The 22,442-nt window shown below is 35.0% G+C and overlaps 3 protein-coding genes and 1 pseudogene across 3 annotated transcripts; 1 reads left to right on the plus strand and 3 right to left on the minus strand.

The window, feature by feature from the left end:
- The first annotated feature begins 263 nt into the window (after positions 1-263).
- On the plus strand, positions 264-10,441 carry LOC144848181 (large ribosomal subunit protein bL19m-like). The gene is made up of 5 exons (XM_078704892.1): positions 264-388; positions 905-1,150; positions 1,660-1,794; positions 6,058-6,245; positions 9,760-10,441. Exons 1-5 carry the CDS (start codon positions 319-321, stop codon positions 10,000-10,002), a joined length of 882 nt encoding a protein of 293 aa, XP_078561018.1. The 5' UTR covers positions 264-318; the 3' UTR covers positions 10,003-10,441.
- Positions 3,316-4,733, minus strand: LOC144848240 (uncharacterized; annotated as a pseudogene).
- Positions 10,442-11,641: 1,200 nt separating the features above from the next.
- LOC144848183 (cystatin-B-like) lies at positions 11,642-13,990 on the minus strand. The gene is made up of 3 exons (XM_078704894.1): positions 13,841-13,990; positions 12,565-12,666; positions 11,642-12,420 (listed from the first exon to the last, which is right to left on the minus strand). Exons 1-3 carry the CDS (start codon positions 13,934-13,936, stop codon positions 12,304-12,306), a joined length of 315 nt encoding a protein of 104 aa, XP_078561020.1. The 5' UTR covers positions 13,937-13,990; the 3' UTR covers positions 11,642-12,303.
- An 889-nt stretch (positions 13,991-14,879) lies between these two features.
- LOC144848013 (bcl-2 homologous antagonist/killer-like) lies at positions 14,880-21,934 on the minus strand. Its single transcript, XM_078704674.1, has 5 exons — positions 21,823-21,934; positions 20,503-20,748; positions 19,773-19,916; positions 17,186-17,363; positions 14,880-16,771 (listed from the first exon to the last, which is right to left on the minus strand). The coding sequence occupies exons 2-5, from the start codon at positions 20,694-20,696 to the stop codon at positions 16,661-16,663; spliced, it is 627 nt and encodes a 208-aa protein (XP_078560800.1). The 5' UTR covers positions 20,697-20,748; positions 21,823-21,934; the 3' UTR covers positions 14,880-16,660.
- Positions 21,935-22,442: the final 508 nt, after the last annotated feature.

A 22,442-nucleotide genomic window follows, 5' to 3' on the forward strand; every position in this document is an offset into this window, starting at 1 on the left:
TACGCTAGCTCTATATCTCTCGTGCCCCAGCAACACTTTCAACCACATGGTCGTTACCAATATAAAACAGGAAAAAAGCGAAAGTTTGTATTTTATCAATTGTTGCAAACTATATATTTAAACTGAAATCATCAATTGAAGTATTGCAATATTTATAATATATATATATATATGAAGCATAACGCTTTATTTAAAAAAAATTAGATATGATATACAGTATTCACAAACGAATTACTGTTTAACCCGGTCTCGGCCTAAAAATGAAACCTTCCATAAAGGGTAAGTGAGGTCAGGTCACACTCATTTTATAAAAAGAAAATGGCGATCCCCATGTCTCCGGCGTTGATTGTACGAACTTTACTGAGATCCATCAGACGACAGTCTTCAGGTAAGATATAGCATAATGTATTTTGTAAATATCTGATTCAGAACCTGGATCGGTCCCAGAACCTAATAAAGTTGTTTAGAATTTCTAAACAACCTGCTAGGCTAGATAGGCTAGCCTAACTAGATAGATAGGCTAGCTAGTAGGGGCTGGGTAGGCCTAGCTAGGAATCCCTAGCTAGTAGCCTACTAGACAGGCCTACTACCTACCTATATAGTATACTAGACCAGGCTATACATACTATCAGCCTCATGCTAGGCCTCTACTAGCTAGAATAGATAGAGTAGTAGGGTAGGGGTAAAAGCTATAGCTACTAGCTAGGCTAGATTGATTCGCCTACCTCCTATCTATATGTAGCTAGGTAGGTAGGAATGCCCAGCTAGGCTAGTAGGTAGGCAATAGCATGACTACCAGTACACTATTTGTAGACATTATTATTGTCGACCGTTAAAGTAAATGTATGTGTATGTATGTTATTGTTAAAATATTTTTACAGCATTAAATGTTTTAACCTTTTAGTCAATAATTGTAAACAAGTAACCCTTGCACGATGCAGTAGTTCATTAGAAAACAAGATTGTTGAAGTTGTCGGAGATGAAGAAGTTATTCAACTACGCAAATCTGATGAATATGGAAGGGAAGAAACATTTATGAGTCCAGAATTTTTTCCTCCAATGGGAAAAAGATCCAAACTTCAAGATTACTTGGAAAGACAAGACTGTTTTAGAAGGCGATTAGTTATTGATATTCCAGAATTTTATGTTGGTAGGTTGTACTGTACTACTGGGACAGTATTCAATTTATGGGCTTCTTTTTGTATATCTGTCAATTTATCAATTACTAAAAAAAAGCAATTGCCAAAAACTATGTATAGCATTAAAAAAATATAATTTGAAATTTGTATTATCAACATGCATATTAATTTTACAATTTGTAAACAATTTTTGTTTATAATGAATGAAGTGGACTTGCCCTCAAGTCTGTAGTTGTGATTTTTATGCCAGTCGGCATTTAGTTTTTGTTTCTGAATAACAAGATTATACGTATGACATGCCATATGTGCCAAAATATTCATCTTTTTACTGATATTAATTTGAAACTCTGTCAGAACCTAGACTATAAATAAAGTTAAGAGCTGAGAAAAGTTTAATTTATTTTTTAACCTTTGACCACATTTAATGGTAGCGCATACACAGTATGAGTAAATTGTGTATATGCACATAACCTTAACTATTCTTTTAGTATTTGTTTCATTTAAATGTCTTTTTTTTCAGGTAGTATACTAGCTGTCACTACAGCTGACCCATATGCACTGGGTAATGAAAAGAGATTTGCAGGTATCTGCATTAACAGAAAAGGTTATGGGCTAGGTCACACATTTATGCTTAGGAATGTTGTGGATGGTTTAGGTAAGGCAATATGAAAACTTTGTTCACAAATGCACTCTTCACATCCATCTTTCGGAATACAATAGAACAACTTTTAAAAGGGGTCTTTATTGTATGCTCAAGGTGTCCCCTTGAAAGGTGTTGGGCGTAATGTTAAAACATATATTGCCCCTCATTCATTACAGAGAAATGTGTCCCCTTTATATGGTTGTTTCCTGAAAGGAGGTGTCCCAAAGGAGAGGTAGAAATGCTGTCATATCAATGAATTATACAAACCACACATGTTAACATACCGGTTCTAGGACACCTACCCCCTAGACAGTTACCCACCGGATGTTTACCACCCGGACAACTACCCCCTTAGGACAACTACCCCCTTAGGACAACTACCCCCTTAGGACAACAACCCCCCGGACAACTACCCCCCTAGGATAACTACCCCCCGGGTAACTACCCCCGGGTAACTACCCCCCGGACAACTACCCCCTCTCTTAGGACAACTACCCCCAGGACAACTACTCCCCAACCCCCCCCCCCCCCCCCCCCCCATCCAAAAGTAGACAAATATATAGGACCGGTTTCTGTAAAAATGAAATCATCTGTTTTTAACGGGTGTTTCGAAACTAGAGACCCGAGACCAGAGACCTGACATGAGACCCAATACGAAAAAGGAGACCTATATTTGGGTCTCCCTTTTCGTATATTAGGGTCTCCCTTTTCGTATAGTGGGGTCTCCCTTTTCGTATATTTAGGTCTCCCTTTTCATATATTTAGGTCTCCCTTTTCTTATTGGGTCTCGGGTCTCTAGTTTCGAAACACCCGTTTTTAACTGATTATTCTGTTTAACAGCACGTTAGACCCTAGATGTGCTAGATTTAAAGTACCGTATTTATTGAAAAAACGGCCTGGGCTGTTTATTGTTCAGGTGGTTTTTAGGTGGACATTTATTGGAAGGAAGTTGTTTATTCGATGGGAGGGGGTATAATCTAATGGAAATAGACGCCGATTATTCCATATGATGTTTCATGGGAGTGACATGGTCACCGTTTATTTGAGAGGAATTTATTTAAAGATCGCCGTTTATTCGGTGAGTGAACATTGAGGTCAAATATCAAAAGTGATATTATTCATCAAGTGTAAAAAAATACATATATGACAAATTTGAGACAAACATTAACTCTTTTAAGACCAGTGGTTATCGAAGCATTGTCCTGACGCAAAAATTATGTCAACAATCAAAGGTAGCATTTCATGTCATTTTTTATGAAACATTTTTATTGAAGTACATAGAAACATTGATATTTTGAACAATATGAGACCAACATTAAATTCCTAGACATAGAAAGAATAAAAAGGTCAAAATGTCAAATATGATATTTCCAGCCATATTTAAAGACTAAGTTTCATTAGAGGTAATAATCCAGATGATCCCATTTTCGGGACTTTTTTTTTTATACCAAGTGCGAAAAGTATTTTGACAATCAAAATGATACTGACTTAAAAACAAAGTATAAAAAGGTATGTTGAAGGCTACTAACTACCCTAATGCAGGTTATGGGAGACACCCCTTAAAAAATCTAAAGTGTCTCTACCGCCATAGCCTTCTACTAGCCTTAGAATACGTTGATTGGTTTGTCTGTACGCTCTGCTTTGCGCCGGAGGTGGCGCACCAGCTTGGGCTTGCCCGATCACAACTTCGTTCATTGCCTGTTCCCTTTTCAAGCAATCTAAAAACATCCAGAATGTTGGGTGGTCCGCACCTACGCCAACTTGAAAGCGGTGGTGCCACCCCTCGACGTGGTTAGTTGTGCGCATCCCACCGGCTAGCGTGTCATGGTGAACATTCCACATTTCTGGTGAAAATCGTGGGGCCTGTCTTGCATCATGATTGCGTTGAGGCTTTCCGATATACGTGTCCTCAAAATAATTAAGAATAGGCAGAAGCTCTGGTTGCGCTATGTTTACCAATGCCTGGAAGCACTCATCTGTGTCTTCCACGGGTGCGAATGCAATTGCTCCAATCATCCTGGACTGGATACGAAAAATCTTGGTTCTCCCGGTAGTGAATACTCAGTCCCGCTTGCTTAATCTAGAAAATTAAAAGGTGAAATATTTTGATTTATTGATTTGCTTCTTTTAGATAAGGCAGGTTAAAAGAAAATGACATCTTCACGTTTTGTGCACCAACACAAACCAAAAACATCATTTTGTTATTAAAGCACATTTTTCTATATGACGGTTGACCGGTGTGCAGTAGTTAGATGGTGATGATGTTACTTTTAGTTAATATTCATTTAGTGGGAATCATCAGTAAAGGATATACCTCATTGAGTGGTGATAGACAAATTATTGTTTGCATTGTCGGGGTTTGATTTTATGTATATTTTAATTTATATAACTAACTTACCCTCTCATGAATCCTCTGACAAAGATGAAAGAGGCATCCCTTAGTTTGGGCATCTGGGAAAACTTGCCTAAGGGTGTTTCTTGCCGCCATTTCATAGTCAATCCGTATTGTCGTTGGGTTGAAGTCGCCCAGCTGTCGAATGACTTCCAAACACGTATGTATGTAGGCTGTGTCTTGTTTCTTAGGAGGGCATAGACAAGTGGTACTACATGGCCCTCGTAAACACCATGCACTGTCCACAGTTGGAAAAATATCGCTGGGACGACTTTAAATGTTCCGTCCGCAAACCAGTGGTTAGACGCTGATAGGACCTATACATGCAAGAAAATTTACATTTAGCGTGACTCATTACTTATTATAATAACAACTGCACGATTTAATAGAATAGGCCCTATAATGTATATATATATTATATAAATACATCAGGCACAGAACAATAATTCTAAGCCGCCCGGTGATATACTGAAATGTTTAATTAATTAATTTGAAACGGTAAGATGAGATACCTGAATGTTTCTTTCTGTGGCAAACAGGAGAATGCGCTGAGGGTCATCTCTGCCAGAGTCGTGACATAAAAACGGCTCCCCGGCTAGCGACATTGTCTGGTCTGGTACTATGTCGAGCTCGTCTATGGTCCTTGGTATAGACAATGCATTGGGGTTGTTCAACTGTCGTTGTCTCCTAATGTTTCGTCGAATGTTATTCACTTCTGGAAGGGCAACTCAGCCTTCTTCAGTGGCCTGAGGTAGTGTCCTCATTAATATCTGCTGTGGGCGTTCATTTGTTGTTGTGGCTCTTCGTTTGGTTGCGGCTTTCACTTTTTCGGCGTTTACCTTTCCATGGGAAGGCGGATGTGAGTGTTCAGTCTGTCCTCTAAACCTGTTGTCACCTAAAACCTAAAACAAAAACAGCTTAAAATTAAAATTGATAACACATTTTTAAGCATAATATTTAAACAGGTACAGGCCGAGTCTTCTCGGATAAGGACTATAAACCGTAGGTCATGTAAAAAACCAGTAGATCTTTCGAAGCAGAGCATAGCATGACTCTTTATGGAAAAAACATGTAGTCCAAAAGTGTAGGCCTAGCTTTTAAACATTTCTAGATTTTATGTATGCCACACATCGATCCCATATCTAGATTATAAGTTAGTATGTCACCATACGGTCAGACATAGATTTCGGTACTAAACATAGTGTCTAAAGTAAGCCTATTTCGGCCAATTATTGAGGCATAATTGATAAAAGCTAACTTTCAATACTGACCTGAACCTTTGCTCTACACTCTTTTTTATTTCTTCGTTGTTCAATTTAATTGTCCAGGGGAGTAATTTTCAGGGGGTAATTGTTCCTAGGGGGTAATTGTTCCTAGGGGTAATTGTCCGGGGTGGTAGTTGTCCAGGGGTTAGTTGTCCTACGGAGGTAGTTGTTCTAAAAGATTATTTGCCCTCATAGTATTGTCCAGGTCCAGGAGTAGTTGTCCTACGGGGAGTATTGTGTCAGAGGTAGTTGTCCGCGGGGTAATTACCGGGGGAGGGGGGGGGGGGTAATTGTCCTGGGGGTAATTGTCCTGGGGGGTAATTGTCCTGGGGGGTAGTTGTCCGGGGGGTAGTTGTCCAGGGGTTAGTTGTCCTAAGGGGGTTGTTTTCCTAAGGGGGTAGTTGTCCGGGGGGTAGTTGTCTTAAAGGGGTAGTTGTCTTAAAGGGGTAGTTGTCCTAAGGGGGTAGTTGTCCAGGTGGTGGTTGTCCGGGGGGTAGTTTTCCAGGGGGTAAATGTCCAGGGGGTGAATATCCGGATACGTAACATACCAGGCAATGGAAAAGGATATTTGTGTAGTAGTAGAAATGCTTTAATATTCATTTGTACTGTATATTACAGGTGTTGAAATTATATACGATATGTACAGTCCATTAATTCGAAGAATTGAGGTCCTTAAACTTGAGAAAAGACTTGATGTTAACCTGAGGTATCTTCGAGATGCATTACCAGAATACAGCACCATAGATCCAGATATGATACCAATCAAACATGTGCCAGGCCATCCAATACCTGTTAATAATATCAAGGTAAGTACTGTATTGTTGACCCAGTTCAATTGTGTTCTCTGGACACCAGAAGCTAAAGCCAACGTCTAAATTCAGTAATATAGAGAATTTCCAGCGCAACATGTAAACCTAACTTTATTGTGTATATATATATATATATATATATCCCAGCATGCAAGTGCAAGCTCCGCCCACTCTTTGTAAACACATTAATTTGCTCATGCGTAAGTATTAAAGAAAACTTTAGTTAGGTGTGTCGAGAACCTTATTTCTATATATGTATTGAAACATAGAAGCTTTTTCCCTTTTTGTAGAATATTTAAGCTTGATTTTTTGTTCCAAACGTATTTCAGTAAAAATCCATTTTAGAGACCACATTATGAATTTTTTTATTTTATTTCAACTTTATTTATAGAGGGTAACCCTTCCAGCTGAACCCGCAGGCCAGCTGATATTCAGGGGCCCTCTTAAAAATGACAAAATATATAAAACTATACTTAACTAATACGAATCTACTATATACATTTAAATTTAAAACTATTATATAAAAAAATAATTATCCAAAAAAAAAAAAATAATTCAATTAGACAATTACGATAAAATGTGTTTTTTTAAATTAAATTTAAACGAGTTAATATTGGTACATTCTTTCAAAACAGAAGGTAATACATTATATAAAATACTAGCAGAATAAAAAAAAGAGCGCCGGAAACATTCTAATTTAACTTTGGGTATCAGTAAGTCTCCCCTGGAAGCAGCCCTAGTCCTCATAGAGTGTATCGGAACAGTGGAAAATCGTTGGGCGATGTATCGAGGGGCAATATTGTTCATAGCTTTAAAAGCTAGGCAGCCTACCTGGTACTGCACCCTCTGTGACACATTCATGATGTGTAGAGATGTTAGAAGAATGTGAGTGCTGGTGCGAGGCGGAGCTTGAAGAACTACACGCATAGCGCGATTTTGAAGTTTTTGAATCTTATTAATGTTTGTTTTACTTCCGGTGCCCCAGAGAAGAGCACCGTAGTCAATGTGTGGTAAAATTAATGTGTTGTAAAATAAATGTGCTGTACGTTTGTCAAGATATTTTCTAATTCGTGCAAGTGTGTGGATTTTTAAAGAAAGTGTAGAGCTCAACTTACTGACATGGGTATGCCAGTTAAGTTGATTGTCAATGTGCACACCTAAGTGTTTGTGGTTAGTTACTACTTTGATCGGTTGTGCAGCAATCGATACGTCTATTGTTTTGTGTTTAAGCCGCTGAGGGACGCCAATTAACATCGCCTCAGTTTTGTCAGTGTGTAATGATAATCGGTTAGAGGTGAGCCATGTGTTAATTAGTGAGAGGTCAGAGTTGATGTTTCTGTTAATTATATGTATGTTAGAGTGCGAATAATAGAGGGTGGAATCATCAGCATAAAGATCAAGAGTGCTATGTTCTGGAACAGTGGCAAGATCATTGATGTAAATTGTGAATAACAAGGGTCCAAGAATGGACCCCTGAGGTATACCGTGTGTTATGGTGAGAAAATTAGAATAAGTGTTTTTGAATTTAACTGTTTGAGTGCGGTTAGTTAGATATGATGTGAACCACTCGATGCCAGATGAGGATACACCACACCGAGTCAATTTTCTAAGCATGATCTTGTGGTTGACCGTGTCAAAAGCTTTTCTTAAATCTATGAAAACTGACCCGGTGAGGCGACCCCCATTCATAGCATCGAGCCAGTTGTCACATGTGTTAGTAAGTGCTGTAGTGGTAGAGAAGTGTTTCCTAAAGCCTGATTGGTTATCTGAGAGAATGTTCTGTGCTGTAAGATAGTCATAGAGTTGGATATGAGCAGCGCGTTCAATGATTTTAGAAAGGATTGGTAAAACGGATATAGGTCGATAATTGTTGAGTTCGTCCTTGGCCCCACTTTTATATATGGGAACAACTTTGGCGATTTTTAGGTCATTTGGAAAAATACCAGATGAAAGTGAAAGATTACAGATAAATGTCACAGAAGGCGCAATAACAGGGGCTGCCAACTTGAGCAATTTGATAGGGTAACAATTTACTTCAAACGTTGGGGATCTCCGGCTGCCACCTGCATTCAAATCAAGCTGGGTATTCCCTCGAAGTACTTGAGCTTGATTGTTGTTGTTGCAAACAATGGTATTCGTTCCGGGTTGATGATTACTATTTCCGTAATGTCTGCCATTTTGTGGACCAGGGTTTAATTCAATATCTCCACACATACATAATTCTGACATGTTAAATGTACTTTGAGAGTTATGATAGTATCGGATGGGCGCATTGAAAAATTTGCGTTTGAAAGTCCCGCTATACGTATTTATACGCTTCAGATCGTGTAGAGCATTATATGTATCCGGCCTTGCTGTCGCCTGCGACAACTCGACGTAGGAGAGCGATAATGAAATTGATATAGGCTTACCGATAAAATCACTGTCGTATGTCCAATTTAGTCCATTAAAACGGTCATTGTTCGCCAATCCATAAACAATATCATAATCATACTTCTTGTATCGGTAGGATCCATAATATATGAACCCAGATACAGCAATTAATGAAAGTATAAAGACCCATCGTGCCTAGTCCCAAGACAATCAAAGAAACATGAATATGCATTATAAAGACATAGAGGGCACTATATAATCATGAACATAGATCAAATACTGTACTAGGTTTTCTGCTAGTCTGTTCTTTGGCCGAATGGTATAGCTTGTAGAACTGGAGCCTTTGGTTCAAAACCCATCAGCCATTGGATATTATTTATTTGTTGAGAGAGATTATTTGAAGGTTAGGTTCAGTTATATTCAAGAAAAAGGTCAGGTTATATTTAAGAAAAGGTTCAGCTACCTTGCAATTTCTCTGATTTTAGGAGAAAAAATACACAGCTAGGCTTTCCATTTTTTAATAGATTGGAGATATAATCCATTAAAATTAAGGTTCATTTTAAAAACCAAACCATTTGGGACAGCCCAATGGTATGGGAAAGTTGATATCAAAATAGAAAGTAACATGATATATTATAACACACATGCTTGTATACTTACCATTTGATGGGTACTGTAGCTTCCAGCCTAGCCTTGAACATTGATTCAAGATGAATTAATTGTGTAAAAGTTTAGTTTAAAATAGTTGGTGTGTTATAAAACAAATAATGAATGTTTTATATTTGTGCAGTGAAACAAAATGAGTGAGTGGCTGAGCGGTTAAGACAGTGGAACAGTAATTACGTAGCCATAACAATTGGCAAGGGTCAGTGGCTCACTCGCTCCATGGTTCTGGTGGTAGAACGAGTCTTAAAAAACTATAAACCACAGGTCCAGTGTACACATCTAGCTCATGTGCACTTAAAGAACCTAGTACATCTTTCGAGACGAGTAGGAGTACTACTACTGTATCTCATCTGATAAGCCCCTACGATCCTCAAGGTCATTGGACAACTTGAACTAGTGGAAAAAATAATTTAATTTAGTGAAATGTTATATTTTCACCTCAAGAAATTATTTGTATATCTTTTGTTTGCAGGTGAAATTAAAGCCAAGACCTTATTCAAAACGGTGGGAAAGAATGGATATGCAAGGAATTGATTACTCCGATATGCCAGAAGAAAAAATGGAGAAGGGGAAGGAATGGCATATGAAGGATCACACCAGGTACGACTTGCTGCAACTTTGGGAACTTCCTGAAGATTATAGAAACCAGATTGAAAGAGAAATTGAAGAGCATGAACGAGAAAAAAAGAAAAGATTAAACGAAAGTGGTGTATGAGAACGAAATGGAGAAAGTACTATTAGCTTGATTCTTATGTTTGTTCTGTGCAAATTAGCCAACATTGAAATAAATAAAATTGATATTGTCTAACTGCATTCAGAGAAATAACAAACAAAATATGGATTTCTTTGCTAGAAACTTACTTTAAAATGGATATTTCGCCATTGTACATTGTTTTTTACGAGGAGGTTGGGTATGCAGGATTTAAGAAGAACATGTGTACACCGTATATTCGTCTACAAACTCAAACTGTAAATTGTCAAACAGCGAGACGACAAGCCGACCTTTGAGGTTAACCTTTGACATGACCTATTTGCATCTATCACAAAATGTTGATCACTGGCCACTATTGACACATTATTAATTAGCTTTAATCAAGTTATACTAATTATAAATTTCATACTAAAATGAAAATTAAACAAACACAGATGTAAATGTTAAATGATTTGCTGTACTCTCATTGGGTATACAGGACAAATGGCTGCAACATTGAACTTCAACCTAGTCTTGTGTCTCGGTAACCAAGACCAAGTAATATCGGTTCTTATTTATTTTAAAGCTCTGTCTACACTATCAAACTAATTTGACAAAAAAAGTGTGATATGCCCAAATATGGTGGTGATATGCCCAAATATGGTAGTAGTATGCCCAAATATGGAAGTAGTATGACATCGTCATGTCCATATATGGGCACATCACATTTTTTTGTCACATAAAGTTTGATAATGTAGACAGAACTTTATGATGGTGTCGCAAAAATGTAAACGGTAACCCATGGGAAAGGTAATTGTTGTTTAGTACTCTTGAGTGGGATTCTTTACAGGGTGGGCTTCTTTGCGAAATGAATGCTGTAAATTGCTGCTACATAATAATAGGATTTTTTAGATATTACCTGCCAATTTTACATATTTGTGATCAAACTACCATTTTAAACTATAAACTCGATCATACGTTTCTAGCACTATATGCTTCAGGTAATAGGATGGTATATTATATCACCTACAATTCGTCAAAGTGACGAAGTATAAATTCTTGTTCTAATTGTGTTTCTTTGTTGAAACACCAATACTATGGCGTATATTCGACTGAAGCAAGTATAGCTTGTTTTTCTTTTAATCTCTAACCATCCCTAACTAATATTGTTGTTAGCAGTTTAAAACTTAACTTGCAGGCATATGGAATGCTCATTAATATATGCCATCATTCATTACAATATACAACACTGACGTTTTGTACGTCCTGCCTACTTTTTATTTCATATGTGAAACTGAAACAATTTGAAGACCACTAATTCGAAAATGATAATCATCATCTTGTCAAAATGTATATCTTTGATCAACAAAATAAACGAGACAGTTATATGAATTTCGATAGTAGTAACAAGACGCTATTAAACCTAATCTGACGTTTCCTAGTCTAGGCTGCTTCCTTGTGCAGTAGTGTGTCTTCACTGCAGCTCACCTGTGTGTGAACAAATCCTAACCTTCGTTCACACTAGGATAGTACTGCTCCTCAACGCATTTTATTTTGTCAGGGTCGGATAGCGGGACAACGCCCCCTGCTTTGGACAGCTAAAGGGATCACATTATGAATTACTATTGATATCAATGTTTACAATAATAATAGGGCTACACCGTTAAAACAAAACAAAAAGATCCGCCCCTGGATTTTATCAAATTACAAAAGAAGGCTGTAATGAGTTCGAATCAACTCAAGTGTGAACCAAACTTACCATCGAGTCGTTCTTCCTTTTAATATCAATTGGACATTTTTCGATTTAAAAAAACCTATGAGTTAATGACCCGTGGTTGTATAGGCCCGTGTATAGGCCTAAATTGTAAAAGCCTATACGTTATTGCTCCTGCAGTGACTATTTTAACAAAAGAAAACGATTATAAAATACCATTTAATTACCACTACCGTTTAATTACAGTATATTTATTGTATATTTTATTCACCATACTCGGTTTCATTTCACAATACCTTACATCTGTTTTTCAAGTTTTTTGTACATTAAATGTTCTACCTTGCAAAAATAGAGGAAGTTGTATCATCATTAATTATGTTTGCGCAATTGCTAGCCCACTGATTTCCTTTTTTAAGAGTTAACGACCTAGATAGTATTCATACTTTATTCGCTCTATCTGTGCCTAACCCGTACTATACTACAATTGAAAAAAACACTTAAATTTCCCAGACACTAGTAGGCTTATAGCATTTTTATTTAACAATGCGTTCTTTCAATAGACGATGATGTTCTCAAGTTGTGTCCTTGTTTAGTGCATCTATGGAAGATGTTTACTTTTTAAGTGGATCGCTTTCAGACTTCTTGTCTTCAACATTGAGTAATGATAATTGTCCACCGTTTGGTTTGTATAACTCCAAATGAATAAATTCACTATTACCAACATCAACCTAACGAAGAAAACAAATTATTATTTAATCGTCGTAAACCATATTCAATACAAAGAACAATACGGGTGGTATTACCGTCGATAATCAACATCGTTAACTATGAAGGTTGTTTAAAGCTTTCACTAATCTGTAGGCCGATCTTACCTTCACAAAGTATTTATAACCATCCACTATTTGCGTACAAAATTGTGTAGCCTGGTAAACAGAAAATGTTCTGCCTAGTTTCTCTTTAACATCCTTCTTTACCTGTAGATTACACAACACAAATTAATACCGTCAAAAGTTTTGTTTTGTCATTGTTTAGGAACACAAAAACAGTTTTGACGTGAGCGATCAACGCGTTCAACCCAACATGGGATTATTTATATTAATAGCTCTTGCAGGTGAACCCATAGGCATATTGATTATCAACAACAAAAATAAAGATATTTTTTCGATGAATGGCAACCGTTCTGAATTCAATTATTTTTGTCCTTGCCGTCGATAATCTTTTAGGAATAGATTGTGTTCTGAGTCATTCCAAAGCTTAAGAAGCTTGTTTTGGTTGTTTTTTGGAATATAGGCTAAAAACTTTTCTGAAAATTATAACATAATTGTAAGCTATACAAATGTTTTATCATAGTTTCCTTTTGAAATACAGTGTCGTGCTTTTTGTATGGGCGTGGCACAATTTTTTTTTTGGACCATATCTAATGAGGGTGATCCATCCAGCAATTGCTGATCATTAGGGATCCTCAGAGGTTCACAAGACAAACATAATACACTAGTCTGGGCTCCAGACGGAGTTTTATCTTAATATTAGTAAAAATATAAATATTTTTGCATATATGGCGTTTCCTAGGTGTATTACTTGAGTTTGGATATTTTCAGACAAAAATCGAAATAAAAACAAATAAATTTTAAAAAAAGACAATGAATACAGACTTGGGGCAATTCACAAGATGCTCTAACATAAACAAAGTCTTAACAAGTCTTTGGGAGTGAAGTTGTAATTTTGTCCTTAGAAAAAATCCTGACATGTGACGGGACTTGAACCCAGGACCCTTGGAGTGGTAGCCAAGCAACCACCAAGCCACTTTACATGTATATAGGTTTTTGAATGCATATGATGATCGAATTGAATTCCATAATTTAATAATCATTACTAATAATACGAACATTGTATACACACAATAATCATATTCTTTAAATAAAACTGTTTTTGGAACATGTTTTTAGAACTACTTTCTAATGTATAGAAATAGGCCTACTTATGGTAAAATGAATCACGGAATTTGTCCAAAATCATTTATAGGATCGGAAACTAACCGTTATAAAATTACAGCTATAGAATAAAGCAAACCTGCAACTGCCTGCATCATTTTGTTTTACTAAGTAATAATTAATGACAAATACAATTTTAAAAAAAAACATAATTTACCAATTCGACATCAGATTGAATGGCATCATTTGCAGGTACAGGGTCTGAGACAGCACCAAATGCAGTTTGGGTCGTCGCTTTCATTTGTGGTTCCATTATTCTATTACGTATAATCAAACTTTAAATTCGATAAAGTGGACAATACGCGATACAATAATGCAATAATTACTCTTGTGAATGACTGTGTAACAGCTTGTTGTCTAATATTAATAGAGAGCTTCCTGACGTATCTAACTATACCCGACGTGACGTCACTATCACGTTGTCAACCTTGGAATTTTTGACAAGAAATAGTAAAAAGATATAAACCTACTCACTGGATTTCCCTAATCCAGTAGTGTGAATAGAAAAGAAGGGCGCGATTGTTTCTGGAGTATCATGTGGGCCGACTATTCCACCACCACGCAGTCAATCGACGTAAATCAGAGCATGAAGGTCAACATTACAATACGGCCTCTGGATTTTTCATTTGAATTTTTTTTTTGTAATGTCAAAATTGCAACTGAGAGTTGATTTGCTGAAAACGCGTACGTTTTTAACAGTTGCTGTGGTCGCAATTAAGTAACAAAAAACATGGAGTAATAATTATTACTCCATGCAAAAACTAATCATTCATTTCAACGTGTAATTTTAAACCCGGAGGTACACTATTGACCAATCAGATAAATGGATTGGATAGCAAGCCTATGTCGCAATTGGGGAGGTGTGCTTTAACAATAAACCTCATGTCAACCACGAAGACATCCATTATTATTACTTTGTTATGTCGAAATTTCGATATGGAAAAGTAAAAATAAATTCATTATGAAACACCTAGATTCTAGGTGGGTTGGTTGGTTATACAACTTAACTCAACACATTTAGGCCTATCTATTTATTGTTTACAATTATTATATGCAAATCATACAAATCAATCAAATTCAATAACTATTTTCCCCTTGTTTCTCAAGACTTCTTTAAACTGAAAAGTAAATCAAACGTCTATGGACACATGAAATGCATACATTTGTCTTTATTCTGTAATTGCATATACAAACAAGGATGCTAAAACATCATTCATGTTTTTATATATTTTCCCAGATATAAAATAGACAAAAACGTTTGTATAAAAGTACATTAAAAATATATCAAATTTGATATTATACTTTCACTTATTCATGGCGATTATAACAAACGCCTACTACAATAAACTTTGGAATTGTTTATACTCTAAATGGTTATCTAAATTAAACCTTAAAATCACTCTCATTCATTAAAATAACTCACTTTTCAGTGATGATGATAAAATTGAAAGGTATTACTGTATATTATATTCAATTCAAGTATCAAATATTATTACCCTTATAGATATGAACAAATTAATAAAATTAAGAAGTGATAAAATACAGAAAAAATGGTATCAAAATGCCTGGTAAATTGTAGATCATGAAAGTTAATGAATTCTACTACAAATAGAAATATGTTGTAATACAATTGTGTGTATATATGTGGAATGGCGTTTTTATTTGAGGAACAAAAATAATGCACTGGGACAGGGGTGTGTTTATTCTAAACAATGTTCTATGTTTATTCGTATCCTCATGATTAAAAGTAATGAGTAGCAAAAGCGATTTCATAAAAATAAGAAAAACAATGAAAAATTGTAATATGAAGGAAGAGGGCAATACTCAAAAAGTAACGCCAGATGAAAAACAGAAATTCTATTAATCAAATGACCTTGTGGCGAGCTAACCCTAAATGAATGATATAAATAAAAATTACAAATTCATTAACGTACACAAACAGGACAAAGCAAGTAAAAAAAAAAAACAAACGATCATGTGATATAAAAGCTGAGGATGGTATAAAATGTTAGTAAATCAACCAGAATGATGCGTTCAAAGTAAGAAAATTAAATATAAAAAACGTAAATCACTACTTAAGAAATAATTATGAAACACGTTGTTGGTATTTCTGATAATTTTAACTATACATATACTTTATAGACATATCTAATTCTTAATGATTCTTGAAATATTGAATCCTATCATGTTTTGTCTGAGCTAAAATTTCAAATTTAAGTACTTATTTGCATTTTGAGTACCACGACTAAACACAGTGTATGGTACATCATACTACAATACGCTGACACTGTACAGTTGGCTTATCTTATCAGGCTAATAAAACATCATAAATGTTGTTTTTCCCTCTGTTTTTCATGTCACACATGGAATGCCAGTGGGAAAATCCTGCAACCACAATGATATATATTTCATTGTTTACAGTAATATGCTTTTTCTTTTTTTAGTACTTTTGGGTAGGCTTCTTTTCAAGGTGGGCTTCTTTTCGAGATGGGCTTCTATTCGAGATTACTTTTGCAAACTAAAGAGAGGGGCTTCTTTTCGAAATGAATGCTAACATTTTGTGAATTGCTACTACAATACGGTAATAGGATTTTTGAGACATTATCTGCCAATTTTACATACTTGTGATCAAAATACCATTTTAAACTGTAAAATGAATGTACACTACGATATAAATTAAATTATATATTATTATTATCTGCATCATAAGTTATCTGGCATTAAATTACCTTGCTTCTTTGATTTTCAACTAGTCTATCTCGAAAAGAAGACCATAATACCTTGAAAAGAAGCCCAGATTACTTTTGCACTCCAAAGAGGGTGGGGGGGGGGGGGGGAATCTTTTTAAGATGAACTTAATGGACCTTCCAGCATAAAACTTGGAATGTAAAAGGATATTTTGTTGTGACGCAACACTCCTAAAAAACCAGACTGATGCAGCCCACATACAAAACATGTTGTTCTGTCATCGGTATGTTTACCTTCGAGATATGTACAACGCAGCGATTACCGAGACAACAGCTAGAGCAGAAACTAAGTAAAAGCCTCTCCCTCCAGTGTTTCTAGTCAAGTCAGTCATTGCACTAACCTTGAATACAAAAAAACAAATATTTGTATTTAATTACAGAGTTGAACAATACACTACAATATGATATACATTATGATACATTATGATAGATGAGTAACTTTTACATGAATTGTTATAAAGTCTCAGATGTCTATTTATATCATATTATGAACAAAAGTATACTTTAATATGGACATACTGTACTTTAATATATTATAGGTATATAATAGTAATTTGTGTTTATAATTAATTTATTAAAGTTTGTTCATAACATATTACACTATGTTAATATATTAATATATTATATTATATTAATGGTTATTTTATTATTTATACTGGGCTAATAAAGTAAATTAAAAAAACAATGGAAAACAAATTACCGTAATTGTAGCACTGGCAGACAGAGAGTGTAAAACTAAATAAAACAACACTTACCCAACCTCCTTGCTCAGCTATCCATTTTGAAATCCTGTGAGTTATTATAAACCTAGCAACTGTTTTTTTAACTTGTTTAATCATATGTGCTGCATTCCTTGAAAAATCTATTGCAATTCGGTAACCAAACATCAACAATGTAACTATCCTTCCCCAATTAATTCCATCTTTGAACAAACTAATAAAAGACAAGAAATAGTCAATTTCAATTACCAATAATAACTAGATTTGAACTCATCACTATGGATGAGTTGAGGTTATCCTCCATGCAAAACGCCACGTGCACGTCATACGTTAGAATATTGCGCACAGAAAAACGATTATGCCAGTTGTGACCTGAAGAAAATAAAATGTTAGTGTGCCCTCTATTTTGTGTCTATAAGTATATACAGTATACACTATATACTGTACATATAGTGCAGAATAGGTAAAAATAACGGGACCCGCCTTTTATTCAACATGACGTCATCAAAATGAAGCACGTAGATAGCAATTTTTTAAGGGAATTATCTGAGCAACAACATATTAACGTGTTGAAGAAATTTGGATACGTAGAATATGGATGCGCTCTCTTTTAAATGTCATGAACTATGACACAAAATATGAAAATTTGACGTTTATAATTCAACTGGCCATATGATGACGTCACAACATCCGATGCACAAAATTTGTACATGAATTCGTATCTACAATTCAACAGCTTCCAGAAAATGTTTTAATCATGAGTATCACTTTTCATTCTGAGGAGCTATAACATGTTGAAATTTACTGGAATGATGAAAATAAGTGACCCAAGTTATTCACGCTTTTGAACATGATGACGTCATCAAAATTTTTTAAATGGTAAATCATGCGAAAGATAATTGATTAACCTAGACAATATCAAAATCTCGGGAAAATGTAATACGGATAAGTGGAGATGGGCTCTATTAAATGTGATGAGCTATGACGAAAGAGACAAAAATACTATATTTTATATTTGAGTGACCATACGGTGACGTCATAATGTCTGGTTAGCCATATTGATGCATAATCCGATATCTATAACTCATCAACTTTCAGAATATGTAATAAAAATAAACTATGTTTAAAAAAAGGGACAATTTTGACAAATTTTTAAACAAAAACGCGTGGAAATTGTCCAATTGGACGTGCTCATATGACGTGATTTTAAGTCATAATTGTTTAAAAGTTGGTAAAATTACTAGAAAAGGCTGGAAAAACATAATTCATGTGAAAAAAAAATGTTTTGAACACTACGTAAACATTTGCGTGCGTGTGGACATTTTTACATGCTTAAAATGACATGAAACGTGTAGATAGTTGATTAGAAATTGATTTTTTTACACACACGTGCATACGTAATTTTGTGTCCAACACGCCATTCTTACTCCATAGAAATTTGACCCTTGATATGAATTAACATTTTCTTAAGTTTAAATAAAAAATTCTAAATTTAAATTTGTAAAAATCGTATAATCATGCGTACTGTATGTTATGCTGTGCAAATCGGAAGGCACCGAAAACATTATTACGACATCTTCAGATATAGGTCAATCTTCTGTTAAGGTTATACAATGTTATGTTGAGAAGATTTAGGGATATACGCACAACAAAATTCGTGGAAAGAAAGAAGAATAAGATAGAAAAAAAAGATCCAATTAATAATAATAATACTGTGGTTCATTTCCTATAGAGCATATAAGAGACTCTCATTGCGCTTTAAATTGTTCCCCAATTATATATATAATATATAAAATATAAACTTGTATTGTCCTGTAGGCCAGTGGCATAATGCAGGGGTTTAGCACTCCTAAGTGCCCACTGACGCTAGGTAGTTGCATTGGGTTGCTCATTCTTTCAGGCCTCTTAAACTCTGGCAGTGTAACCCTTGGTATAGCCAGTAAGCACCCATCCTTATGCCACTGCTGTAGGCTGCTATTGCTAAACACCTTGATACACATTTCTTAAAGCCATTGATCTAAAGCATGGGTTCTCAGTAGTTTTCTAATGTGGGCCCAATTGTAACAAATACTCATGCGGGCCAGATACAGGAACTAATTCCCACATCATACATATGGGAAGCCTGGGCTTTAACAAATTTCTTATATTACTTTTTATTTATTTTTTCAAAGCAGTAGCTCTTCTCAAGCCGTATGAAAGGCACTGTCTGCTGAGAACCCTGAAAGTGTATAAGGCCCTTCAGTAGGTCCCATTATTTCCCTATAATTATTTACAATATTGTACAGCATTGATTTTTAATATGCGAATAATACTATTATCATACATAATTAATATAGATATGATAATAATTAACATAGATATTGTAGAATAAGAAGTAAATTATGTATGGTGTCTGAACAGATTGAGCCAAAACAAAAATGTGGAAACTACTGAAGCTAGTAGGCCTAATAATTCATTATGCTACTTTTTATGATCATTTGATTTGATTTCGATACCATACAAACACAGAAGAGAAAACAAAAAAGGGATATTATATATGGTACCAGGGATAGCCCTCTAAATCTCCTAAAAAAGATTTGTATCCTGAGGGGTCCCTAATCTAGCAAGATTCAAGAAGACTTACAGTTCTGCAACACGTTCAAATGCTTCAAAGGCTGTACCAGGTCTTATATTGAGTGAATTAACTATTGGTTGAATATTTCTGTTGTACTGTGTATCAATCTCTCCAGCAAAATCAGCAAGATGTTGACCTAGTCTTGTTGAATTGCTATACAATGTTGAGAACATAAAATAGTAATAGTATATATATATATATATATGAAGGGCTAGTGTTGCCCGAAAGCTCTGCTAACTTTTCTGGCTGTTTACTTTATCGTTTTGATTTAGCTTTTCGCTTTTTTATTTGTATCTCCATTGAGATCCAGCCACTGATACCCACAGCATTGTCATTTTTTTCAGTAATTTGCCTTTGGATTTATATATATATATATATATATAACAAATAAAAAGCTCTATATACTTTAAGCATGGAAATCGCACAATACCTTTTCACCAAGCCAAAAGTTTGGTCTAGTGGTATAGGTTAGGATTATTTAAAGGGTTAAGTTATATTTAGGAAATAGGTCGGCTATCTTGAAATTCTTTATCATAGAAAATAATTAGGCTCGTGCATTATTCATGATTTCTGCCTATAAAAAAGCATTTAGGATATTTGGAATATGGTGGGTTTGAATACTGGGGTAAATATTTCCCTTACAAGAACAAAATTTCATACGATTGAAGCCTGTTTCATCTTTCAAAAAGCCACTGAAACAAGTCTTTCGGGCTGAACAATGCAGTAATGAAAAACAAACCTTAACGGATGTGAAGACTCAAAATCAAATAAACTGGGTGTTGCTGAAGTTACATTTTCCTCCTCATTTTGCAGGTCAATATACAATCTTTGTGACATAAACCCTTGTACAACATCTTCAGTCTGTTCAAAGACACTTGTTTCATCAGTCTCAATGACCATGGTTGTAGTCGAACGCCCAGCTGGACTATCCATATTTGGCTCTGTAGTATTCAAATATAGCGTTACGCCTATAAATTATATCATTCTGTTGAAGAATAAATGTTGTTGTTAAAGGTACTGTATTGTGCTCAAACTATATGAATAATAATGCTATAGGCCAAATTGTTTTAGTAAAATTTAGTTTGAAAAGTCCTACTGTACCTCCATGGAGTAAAGAATAATTCTTTAACTCCATGGCTGAACTAAACTAGTCATGCCAACTTAGTCCTCCTAACTGTGACTTAAGTGTGAGGCATTTTTCTCAAAATTTCAACAAAATGTATACAGAAAAAAAAAAACCAAATGAAAAAATTATTATAACATAATTTAACATCAATAATAATGCGTGATATTTTATTGTTAAAAAATTACACATACTGTTGACCATCAACACACAGTTTCCCATACTACTACAGTGTGTACGGAAGATATTTTGTACATGGAACACATTATGAAGTATGGGGGGAATGTATTGCGTGAATGCTGCATATCTATTTAAGATAAAATAACTATTCTGTATTTAATTAGAGTTAATTAATTAAATAGCCAACATTTGGCCTATTTCCTATTTTTGAATTGGGCCGGTAAAAAAACTTATTGACACACAAATTAATAACATTTAATAATGTTAATAGTTTTAAATAATACGAGATAAAAGTATAAACTAGGCCTAGGCCTATAGTAATACAATGCAATAATATACTAATAATATTTATCTCTAATAATAAATCAAATAGGCCTATGGTTTATGTATAAAAATTATTATCTACTTATCTATCTTATCTATTAAGTCATATTAATCCTCTAGGTCTAGTCTCGCTTTTGGGAATGGTAAAATATTATGCCTTGCAAGTTGCAATTGCATACTTTTTCTTCAATCAACATGCCTCGCTCTTTTTCAGTGACACGATCGTACTACTATTAAACGTAGAGCTCTAGCCTACTCGCTAACCAGCTTTGCCTACTATAGTTGGCTTAGCAGGCCCAACCTTCACTGCACTGGGCCATGGTCTGGTGGGCTTATTAATTAGGCTAAATAGTGGTATGCTACCTGTAGCTGGCTAAGCCTTCCACAGGCCTAGGCATATAGAGAGCTAGCAACGCAATATAAATGGCCTACCAGCATTCATTGATCAAAAAGCAAAAAGAATGTGAATGAGGTACATCCAAGAACAGAACTGTGAATGATTAATGCAATTAACTTTGCTTGGAGTGCTTGGTGATATAAAATTGAACACTAGGACTAGGCTAGCCTAGGCCTATTACTGTAATTATATTTACGGCGGCGGTGGTCAATTGATAGCGAGACCGGCCGGGATTTTCCCGCTCACCACCAAACGTATATACTTATGTCATCATGTTGGATTATACGCCTAAATCCTTGTCATTTGATTGGACGATTGTGGGTCACATGGTATTTGGAAAATATTTTGTACTTCCCCGGCCCGCGGCGAAATGAATGTTTAAATGACTGGTTTCGCGATAGCAGTACATTTTTGGAGAGAAATTAAATTTCTCTCCAAAAATGTACTTTAGATCAAAAAAGACATTTATATTAGCTTTAAGATCGTTTGAATGAGAGTAATACTCCACTATTTTTTCTTCTAATTAATATTGAGAAAGTAGGCCTAATTAATGCTTTAGATTTATTAATATTCATTGGAATAAATGTTATTATTATTATTATTATTATTATTATTATTATTATTATTATTATTATTATTATTGTTATTATTATTA

This window comes from Antedon bifida, chromosome 7 (genome assembly GCF_963402885.1).
Source record: "Antedon bifida chromosome 7, ecAntBifi1.1, whole genome shotgun sequence".
Classification (NCBI taxonomy): Eukaryota; Metazoa; Echinodermata; class Crinoidea; order Comatulida; family Antedonidae; genus Antedon; species Antedon bifida.

Excerpts from the sequence above, each read along its gene's own strand:
- LOC144848013 (XM_078704674.1), bottom strand. The coding sequence starts at position 20,696 with ATGGATAGTCCAGCTGGGCGTTCGACTACAACCATGGTCATTGAGACT. Across the intron at positions 19,917-20,502 it reads GAGTCTTCACATCCGTTAAG|CAATTCAACAAGACTAGGTC; the intron begins GTTTGTTTTTCA and ends AACATTGTATAG. Across the intron at positions 17,364-19,772 it reads TTTGAACGTGTTGCAGAACT|TTTGTTCAAAGATGGAATTA; the intron begins GTAAGTCTTCTT and ends GTCTTTTATTAG.
- LOC144848181 (XM_078704892.1), top strand. The coding sequence starts at position 319 with ATGGCGATCCCCATGTCTCCGGCGTTGATTGTACGAACTTTACTGAGA. Across the intron at positions 389-904 it reads CATCAGACGACAGTCTTCAG|TCAATAATTGTAAACAAGTA; the intron begins GTAAGATATAGC and ends TTAACCTTTTAG. Across the intron at positions 1,795-6,057 it reads GAATGTTGTGGATGGTTTAG|GTGTTGAAATTATATACGAT; the intron begins GTAAGGCAATAT and ends TGTATATTACAG.
- LOC144848183 (XM_078704894.1), bottom strand. The coding sequence starts at position 13,936 with ATGGAACCACAAATGAAAGCGACGACCCAAACTGCATTTGGTGCTGTC. Across the intron at positions 12,667-13,840 it reads TTCAATCTGATGTCGAATTG|GTAAAGAAGGATGTTAAAGA; the intron begins GTAAATTATGTT and ends TGTAATCTACAG. Across the intron at positions 12,421-12,564 it reads GTTATAAATACTTTGTGAAG|GTTGATGTTGGTAATAGTGA; the intron begins GTAAGATCGGCC and ends TTTCTTCGTTAG.